Source organism: Argentina silus (assembly GCF_951799395.1).
Source record: "Argentina silus genome assembly, chromosome: 3".
Classification (NCBI taxonomy): Eukaryota; Metazoa; Chordata; class Actinopteri; order Argentiniformes; family Argentinidae; genus Argentina; species Argentina silus.
Window position 1 is genome coordinate 11,329,122 of NC_139657.1, and position 10,135 is coordinate 11,339,256.

General features: G+C 44.3%; 1 protein-coding gene across 3 annotated transcripts in view; it reads left to right on the forward strand.

The window, feature by feature from the left end:
• Positions 1–4,195, forward strand: part of roraa (RAR-related orphan receptor A, paralog a) — a 178,132-nt gene extending 173,937 nt beyond the window's left edge. For all 3 annotated transcript variants that reach the window (XM_083667276.1, XM_083667277.1, XM_083667278.1), the window contains 5 exons: positions 166–298; positions 1,571–1,678; positions 2,768–2,878; positions 3,363–3,475; positions 3,943–4,195. In XM_083667276.1, coding sequence (XP_083523402.1) covers positions 166–298; positions 1,571–1,678; positions 2,768–2,878; positions 3,363–3,475; positions 3,943–4,107 — 630 coding nt within the window. In that variant the 3' untranslated portion in view covers positions 4,108–4,195. The remainder of the gene's footprint in view (positions 1–165; positions 299–1,570; positions 1,679–2,767; positions 2,879–3,362; positions 3,476–3,942) is intronic.
• Positions 4,196–10,135: the final 5,940 nt, after the last annotated feature.

A 10,135-nucleotide genomic window follows, 5' to 3' on the forward strand; every position in this document is an offset into this window, starting at 1 on the left:
TAGAACTGCATTACCCTACCTCATTGTTAAACACAACAACACAGTAGTCTACAAACTAGAGCTGCGTTACCCTACCTCACTGTTTAACACAACACAACCGCCACAGTCATCAGATCCATTTTTACAGCAGATAACCCTTTTCATTCCTCCTCTCGTCTCCTCTAGCCTCGGGAGGTCATGTGGCAGCTGTGCGCTATCAAAATAACGGAGGCCATTCAGTACGTGGTGGAGTTTGCCAAGCGCATCGACGGCTTCATGGAGCTGTGTCAGAACGATCAGATAGTGCTGCTGAAAGCAGGTATGACAGCCCGTCAACACGGCCCACTGCCGTCGTCAACCCCCCCCCCCCCCGCACTCACCCACCCTCACCCCCTCCACCCCCCCTCTGGCTTTGTCACAAGGGCGTAGCTGACCTGACTACACAAAGCCTCCCTCTCAGACTGACTGTGTCAGGGGGAGAGAGAGGAGACTCCACCCTGCCTATTTCCTCTCTGCCCCTCTGATACACACACACACACCTACACACACACACACACACCTACACACACACACACACACACACAAAATCAAATCAAAAGTTTATTTATCATATTCACAGCGTACAGATACAGTACAAACGGAACAATGAAATGCTTGTGACGAGCTCACCCTCTCAACGATGCAGTGAAATATCAAGGAGAATAATAATAATAATAATAATAATAACAATTTCACAACAGGCAATAAGGCAACGTAAACAATACATTAAAGTACTAAGTCAGTGACAATTCAATAATAACAATAATAATAATAATAATAATAATAACAGTGAATCATAATATTAACATACACATACTCACCCGCGCGCACACACACACACACACACAGCATTGGATAAGCATTAGAGAGGCTACTGTATGTTCCTGAGCTGAGACACCACAGTAGCTGCCATCACGGCTGCCTCCTCTCTCTCTCTCTCACACACACACACACACACACACACACACAAACAAACACATTAACCTCCCGTGGGTATCTATTTCACTTTTCCTGGGTTTTATTTGTGTTCGCACTGCCAATATGAATAATGAAATGCTGTCAGAGATCCCTTGTCTAACGTGACATATTAAACCAGTGCCATTTCATAAAGCACAGTAATAGCTTATATTACATCCCTTTATCCCCTAATCCAGTCCCACACAGCCTAAAGCATAACCGGATGTCTCGTCATTGGGTGGATTTTGTCTAACATTTTTGAATATATACAATATATGTATTACACATACAATTTATTTACTCATCAGAGTTTTGTGTCGTGAATCAAGGATTGGATGTTACGAATGCGATGTGATTGTCTGTTGAAAGAGGAAGAGGGGGGGTAGAACACACAAACAAATCACGGAATTGCTAAAAGCGCACACAAATATGCTAAGCTATCGCGGCGCTATTGTACGCTTAGCATACAGCTGTAACAGTGTGTTTTTGCCCCTACAGACCGAGGCTTGGCCCGCAGCTACAGTAGTAACTGCAGTGGTAACTGTGGTGGGGCAGTACTCCAGATTTAGCGTGACATTTCTTGTTTCCTCTGCAGGCTCTTTGGAGGTTGTGTTTGTGAGAATGTGCCGTGCCTTCGATTCGCAGAACAACACAGTCTATTTTGATGGAAAGTACGCTGGGCCCGATGTGTTTAAGTCATTAGGTAAGTGGCCTAAGTGTGTACAGCTATTAGTGTCTCCGTTGCTGTGTGTGTATTTGTTTGTTTTGGTTTGTTTTTGTTTGTGTGTGTATGTGTGTGTGTGTGTGTGTGTGTGTGTGTGTGTGTGTGTGTGTGTGTGTGTGTGTGAGTGTTACTACTTGTTTGCTTGAGCTTTATATAACAGTGAGAGCTGGAATATGTCTTTATGTTCCACCATTGCTGAGTGCCAGGAAGCTAACTCTGAACACTCATCCCTGCCTCACCTGGCTCTCTCCTCTCCCCAGACGATGCATGTGGCAGAATAGAGATGTTACTGAATCACTACTGCATGTGGCTCCTGTTAGGGTGGGATAAATAAAGCCAGCTTGAGTGCCTTTTGGCAGAGTTACATCAAAACCCTCACCCAAAGTTAGGCATACAATGAATATCTCAGGTGGAAGCAAATAGCATGTGTTTGAATGCTATGACATTACTAATACTCTCCACGGTGTATTCTCCAAATGAATGAATACATTTGAACAGGTGTGTGTGTGTGTGTGTGTGTGTGTGTGTGTGTGTGTGTGTGTGTGTGTGTGTGTGTGTGTGTGTCTGTGCGCACGTGCATGTGTGCATAATTCGGTGTGTGTGTGTGTGTGTTTTGTGTGTATGATGAGGAACAATGCTGTCTTATTCAGTGTCATGAGTGTGACCTCTCTAACAAGAATCCCAGTGTCCTCTGTGCTCCAGAGAGAGAGAGAGAGAGAGAGGGAGAGAGAGAGAGGGGCCCGGAGCAGGGGAGGCAGCAGAGTGATGGGGCTCCAGAGCTGCACTGGCATCAGCCTGTCTCTGTGAATCCCCAATAATTGATTTAACTAAAAGACTCATTAGCGACCTCATTCTGGGTTGCATAACACCACCCAACTGCCAAATGCGACTAGTCTGGGAGGGAAACTCAGTAAAAGCATTGCCTGTTATGCCTTCGACGTTCCCTGTGCTGTCAGAGTACTGCTCCTCCGCCTGTGTGCCTCTCTCCCAATAAAGATCAAGAGTGAAACTTGCTCTTTGGTCTGCCTCATCCCCAACCCCTGTCTCTGTGTCCTTTGCTGTCGGCAGGCTGTGACGACTTGATCAGCTCCGTCTTTGAGTTTGGGAAGAACTTGTGTTCTATGCACCTGTCTGAGGATGAGATCGCCCTGTTCTCCGCGTTTGTGTTGATGTCTGCAGGTAGGTGTCACTCACAGTACGAACCAGGGGAGGCTGGATGGAGGCAAAAAAAAATCGGAGGACGGGCTCATTTTAAGGCAAGGAATGGAATGAGGAATGGTCTCAAACACAGTGTGTTTCCTCATTCCTCATTCCGTTCCATGCGTTGCAATGAGGCTGTCCTCCGATTCCTACCTCTACCAGCCTCCCCTGGTACAAACACAGGCAGGGGGTTATGAGCAGGCAGGCATACAGTCACCACTGCAGGGGTCCTACCTGTACATGCCCTCTCTTACCCTGTGTTGGCTATCTCTTGAGCTTCATTTCATCTGTTAGGACACAGTTTTCATCATCACAGGCAGGTCTGTAAATACAGCAAATTCAGACCGTGCAAAACAAATCCAACACGTTTAAACACCTTCATCATTACACACATACCAGACATCATTATCCACAGCGGCGGCAGCAGTGAGGGTTGATGGCTGTGTTTCCTCCCCCTGTGCAGACCGGTCTTGGCTCCAGGAGAAGGTGAAGGTGGAGAAACTCCAGCAGAAGATCCAGCTGGCGCTCCAGCACGTCCTGCAGAAGAACCACAGAGAGGACGGCATACTCACAAAGGTACAGAACACTCACCCTGCTCCCCTCCACCCTCCACCCTCCACCCTCCACCCTCCACCCTCCGGGCAGTCCACTAGGCATCAACACCCCCCCCCCCCCCCCCCCCTCCACTGAACCTTGAATAAGACGCCTAATGCAATAGTTCTATCTACCGTTTGTTAGAACATTAAATTAAATAGAGTCGTGGATGTCACGGTTGGCATACAAAAGCAAAACTAAGTGTGTATCTCGAGCGGAGATTTAACAATTGTGTACAAGCTCCATAAGATGAAGTGTCAAGATTCCCCCCCCCCAACCCCCCACTCCCCCCCCCACCCCCCTTCGGTTGAGTGCCTGTATCAATATTTACCAGCGTGTTTACCCCTGTGTGAGGGTGAATGTACGGGGTTGCTTTTTTATACCGTGCCTCCGTGTCCTTGCCGTACTGTGAATCGAAATAACAGCCTGTCTCTTTTCTCTCCCCACAGTTGATATGCAAAGTGTCAACACTGCGAGCGCTGTGCAGCAGGCATACAGAGAAGCTGACGGCTTTCAAAGCAATATACCCAGACATTGTGCGCGCCCACTTCCCCCCCTTATACAAGGAGCTGTTTGGATCGGACTTTGAGCAGTCCATGCCCGTTGACGGGTAACCGCCCTGCCCAGGTGCCAGTGTGACCACCGTGGGGGAATGTGGAGCATGAATCTGAGACACTTTAAAGGTGCCCTGCACAAAACCAGGACGGATGGCACGCTGCACACTTTGCTTTTTTTTTTTTCTTTTACTCTTGACGGGAGAGGGGTGGGGGGGGTGGGGGGGCCTGGGGGGGAGGGGGGGGGGGCTGTTGGAGGGGAGGGGAGGTGGGGGGGGTGGGTTGATTCTGTAGGTTTATTTCATTGGGTTTAGTTTTTTGTTCCCAGTTCCCAACACAGGTGGGACTCTAAGCCCACCCCACCCCCCACCCCCCTCCCCCCTCCCTCCGGAGGAGAATAGAGACAAAGGATTTCTCTCTGGATGAACTTGACCTTCTCATGCATATCATTCCAGTATGGTCCCATGACAATTCACACTCATCAGCAGTAATTGTTTTGACTTGCTTCAACAAAGACAATATACTGTATTGAGAAAAAGGATATTGAATTAGGCGGGGCCTAACCTAAAATCACCTCACCAACCAAACGATCTGGCTTTTCATTTCTCTTCTAGACCTCCAGTGTCCCAGTTGTTATAAATCGGTAAACAGAGTTGTCAATAATTCTTCTTTTATCAATCTATATTGTAGCATACTTCAAAGAAAGAAAATAGATTTCCAGGCATGTTTATCTGACATTACAGTCATCATTTTCCCTGCTTTTGTGAGTACTGTAGCCCCCAAATTGACATTCATCTCTGGTAATGGTCATGTCTCGGTCAAGTTCAGCCCTTCATTCTCTTCTGTGTTCAGTTGGTGTTTTTGGAATGCAGTGCTTCAAATGAAAAAACCCGCAGCGACTTTGAGAGAGGCTCCGTCGGCATGGTGATGCAACCGGCAACCCCTCTATAGACAATCGTCTAAAAAGAAACATAGAATTCTGGTAATTCTAGTTAAAAAAACGCAATGATTTTAGCTGTCAAAGACTCCATCCACCATGGTTGCATAGTGAAAATCATGTAAGGCCATCTGCTATTAATCCTTTTACTGGGTCGGGGTGCCCTGGAGAGAAACATAGGGGGTGCCCCACACAAGGAAAAAGGGTCCATTCCACCTGTTTTATAATGTACTACAGGGTATACGGTCATAAGTACTTACTATACAGAAAAAAGTAATGTTTATAGAATCTATTTTAAATAACAATGTATGATAGTAGTAGTTAGACTATTCTTAATTGTTGAATTGATAAGGCACTTTTGTTTGCACCTTTAATTTAATTTAAGACTTGTATATTTACCTTAGTGATGTGTTGCATGTGCACAAGAAATACAAGTGGAACCACGGTCACGGAGGCTAGTCCTGAGAGCCGCAAAAGACAGACGCTGCTGGTCTGAATGGGTGGGGGGGGGGGGGGGGGCGGGGAGGGGGCGGGGGTTCGGCTGGTCAGATGGCAGGCATGGCTGGTCAGCACTGAGGTTCTAGAGAGGGCAGGCAGGTTACATTCACTCAATCACATGCTGTATTAGCCCGACCCCCACCCACACACAACCCAGCCAACCACACGGATGGCCACGTTCACATACACGTATACAGTACACACGCAAACACGCACACACACACACACATTTGCTCACTTGCATGCACGCGCGCACACACACACACACACACACACACACGCACGCACGCACAAATGAGAAGCGCTGATGGCTTACCTGCTTCGTTTCTCATTTCAGTCAAGGAAATAGCTGACTGCATGCTTTATCCAACTGTTCCATCTAGTGGAAGTTGGAGACACAGCAGGACAAGTAATGACTCATCTAATAAAGGTATTTACAAACACAATGTCTATTCTAGAGAGTTCATGACCCTCTCTGACCATCTGATCTATTAGCCTCACAAAGCCTGGGTGCATGTGTGATCATCATCATCATCATCATCATCGTGTGTGGAGGAGTGACTATGACTGCCTCTCCCTAAAGACCTCAGCCCAGCAATGCCATTTGTTATGGGACAGAAAAGGAAAGGGGAAGGAGGAGGTCAGGGGAGGCTGGTGGAGGTAGAAATCAGACGGACGGGGCCTCATTGTCATGAATGGAACGGAATGAAGAATGGTATCAAAACACACGTGTTTCACACCGTTCCTCATTCCGTTCCACGCGTTACAATGAGCCCCGTCCTACGATTTCTACCTCCACCAGCCTCCACCACTGGAGGAGATGTAATATTCAAAGCCTTGTCTGGTCGTAAAGCTTCTATTTTTGTAACATGTATAGTGAATAAAACTCATGAAAGAGAGGGGGAGAGAAAGAGATGTCAGGTAGCACTTACTATATTCCCGCAATAATTACAGTAGCTGTTGTTTGTGTGATTGGGGGGGGGGGGGTGTTGGGAGAAACATGACAATGGTAGAAACAAGTGCTATTTTCAGAACGCTTTGTTGTGGTGTTACCGTTTCGTTGCGTGTGTCTTTCTTGTCAGTGTGGTAGAAAAGTGGTAGAAGAAGACGAAAAAGCCCCCCTGGATGTGCCATAAGAGTAGTTTGTTGCCCCTGCTTTCGCAGTCTACCTGTCCATAGTCTAGAACGGATTGTTTCTGACATTCCAGCAAACTCAATGGTGGCTTTTTTTATGGGGTGGGGGGGGGAATTCCCATATAATCCAAGATTTCTCGTTAGATACCCCCATCACGGCATGGTTACTGTTTAGACACACCGTCCTTTACATAGTGCTTTTGTTTTGTTGTTTTTTTTGTTTTTTTTTCCTGTTTGCACACGATCATTCCTCCGCCGTGCAATTTGTACAAGACAGAAAGTTATTGTGCTGTCACCCCTCAGGGAAGAATTATTTTGCGCTTTTCTGTTTGAAATGATGATCTGTTGTATGTTTGGTCCTCATTAGGTTTACTTCATGTTTTGTTCAGGGATGTTCAATAACAAGTGGTTTCAATAAGAGCATTGTGAAATTCATTGCTGAGTAGTATTTTCCATTGCTGATGTACTTAAGGGGACATAAACAACAGAAATTCTCACTATGCCCTCGGAGTGAAGCTCAAAACAAACACAAACCATATTTTCCCCATCTTTGTAGTCAGTTGTCTCATCGGTCACAAAAAACAACATTGTAGTTGATATTCTATTTCCAAGCAATGGCGATGATATCATAGCACATGTTAGACTCACATGGTGTCGTCAGGGTCAACTAACTTATGATTACCCTCTACGTTAGATAAACCAAATATATTACGCAATATTAGATATGTTGTTGTTTGGGCTGTGTTAGATATGCTGTTTCTTAAGTCATATTTTCGTTATGGTCCAAATGCAATCTGGACACGATGAGCCTCTGTGACCAGTAGCCTCAGACCCCCCAACAACTGAACCCCAGTCTCAGACAGTGTTTGACAATCCAGGTAGCAGCGGCCCCCCCGGTCGGTGAGAGCAGAGCTGATCGAGACGTTGAATGCTCAGGGAGGTCACGGGTAGACAGGAGAAACACATCTGTTTTCTTTGGACAGCTGTGTAGCATGTGCATTTCTATTTCATTCATTTATGAGCGCTCACTAATCGTTGATAGTTTATCCATTTATTATGGGAGGCGGCTGAACTTTTGCAGAGCACACTGAACAACTATGTACCATCTGGGCCAGTGCTGTGAGAGCAGATCCCTGCGTGGGATCTCCAATGAGATTGATTTTATTGTCAGTTCATTTGATTCACTCACATGTAAAAGGAACCTCCTCACACACCCTGAAATCCCCTTTTCATCCACAGTAAAAAATTCTGCATACTGAGCAACTTCTAAACACTTTTTCTAAAGACTCAAACCCCCAAAAGTAAACTAAACACATACAAATGCACATACGAATCCTCCATTGAGCACTGATGATAGCGATGTAGCAATGACAACACCAGCGCTGAGCTGAACGTTAGGTGAGAAGTCAAGCAGTTTTATCATTGGAGTCCTTTGTTTTTATGTCAGTGAGTAAAATCTTGACTATCTCTATGCTTGCGAAGTTCTAACACCCTCTACCATGAGCCATGCAGCAGCTGTGCATTAGCCTACTATTACGGGTCTCTGCAGGGTAGCCACTAGAGGGGAGTGCCCCATCTAGGAACACAGATGTGATTCTCTTTTTCTCTGACTCGATCAAACTGGTCATCACTTATGTTTTTTGTTTTTTTTGTCAAACAATTGCAGCATAAGCCCAGAACAATAAAAATCATTTCCTGCCACTTTTTGTTCATCATTGTTTTGTCCTCCTAAGTCTTTGTTACTGTAGTTGTAGCCTAGAGTATAATAGCAATATTGATTGGACAGTGGGAAATGATCAGAGGCATTTGTTTCTTGTATCCGTGACACTTCTATAAAACATCTATTTGTCTGCATGACAGTGACTTGAAATGATGGTGTGGAGGGACAAGTCATTCGGCACGCTTTCATTTGAGACATATATTTAGCAAAGGTTCGCTGCTGAGTCTGCTATTCAATCAATGTAGATAACACGTAATGGTCCTTCTGTCTCTGCTCTCTGTTGTCCTTGTGTGAAAAGCAATAGAGTGTGTGTGTGTGTATGTGTGTGTCTGTGTGCGTGTGTGTGCACGAGCACGTGTGTGTGTACTTACTGTGTGCATAAGACAAACCCCAGACAAGGCTTTAAATGAAGAGGAACAGGGTTATGTGGAAAGGAGTCTATGAGGTCTTAGCTTACTCTGGTTTTTAAAAAGGTTTTGGTAACGCTGAGCTTGATCCATCCATTATAGGCTAAAGTTTTATAAGCATGACATAATGCCTAATGACACAATTTATGGTCCTTCAAAAACACTCTAGTGCAAATTAGTAACCACTCATATGATGTGTGCATTTTTTGTCAACACATTTGGACTGCCTGATTCATGAGATTGTCATTTGCTATAGACTATTAGATTGTACTGACTGGTGTAATGTCATGCTTAGAACTGTGCTGAGTTTTGAAGTGTTACCCAGATTTAGCAGTCACTTTCATTGCATTTTAACGATACTCTCATGTTCCAAAGCACAGCTGATACGGTTTTATTAAGATTAAATACATTTTAGAATATAGTAAAAAGAATGGAGAAAAAAAAAACTTCTAGCCATAATCGAATGTCAAGCAATAATATATGTGGTGTATTATTTTTAATTTTGTGCATAGGCTTTGGACATCTGCATGTAAATACACCTCTTATTTATCACTTTTGTTTTTGTTTTGTTTTATTTTGTGTTATTTCCTGGTTGTTATTATGTTTCATCTGTATATTTGACTGGTTCGGTTCCCAGGTGGAGAACTAAGAACTTCATATGGCCTGTATACTGTATCTTAATTTCTTTCTCTCTCTCTCTCTCTCTCTCTCTCTCTCTCTCTCTCTGTCTCTCTCTCTCTCTCTCTCTCATCTCTGCTTTTAATCCACAATATTTAATGTTATTATTGATCACATGTATAAAGGTAACTTTGTAACTTCTGTCTGTATAGTTAAGAAGAAAATACTGCTACTAAGGCCTACTCAGTGCAAATATTTATCTGTTTATCAAATACACCATGCTGTACAATATCTGTTTCTAGTATGCTTCTCTCCTTTAGAGTTAGTTTGATAGAGGTAGGGTGTGCCGACATTTACTTTGTGTTATCCTGATGTGTGGTGCTAGGTAAGTTAATTTTGTGGACAAAGTCTCGATTCCTAGACTAGGCCACCCTATTAGTCCATTCATTTCATTGAGTATTGGTGCATTATTGATATTAGGACTCAATAAATAATCATGGTAATGATAATGATAATGATGATAGTGGTAAAAATGACTTAAATACCCGGCCAGTACCTGTATCAGTGTGCTAGTCTCGGGATAAGGCTCTTATTTCCTTCTCACTTTAAAATTATTAGCAAAACCAGTATCTGCTAATTAACAGGTTATTTAAGGTTGCTTTTCTGGAGAAAAAAAAAATGTTCAGGCTGAAACAGCAGTATTGTGTTTTTCTTTGTTCTGATTGTAAAAACCACTTGCTGAGGCTGTAGCTGGTGAAATCTGCAAAAGCTGAG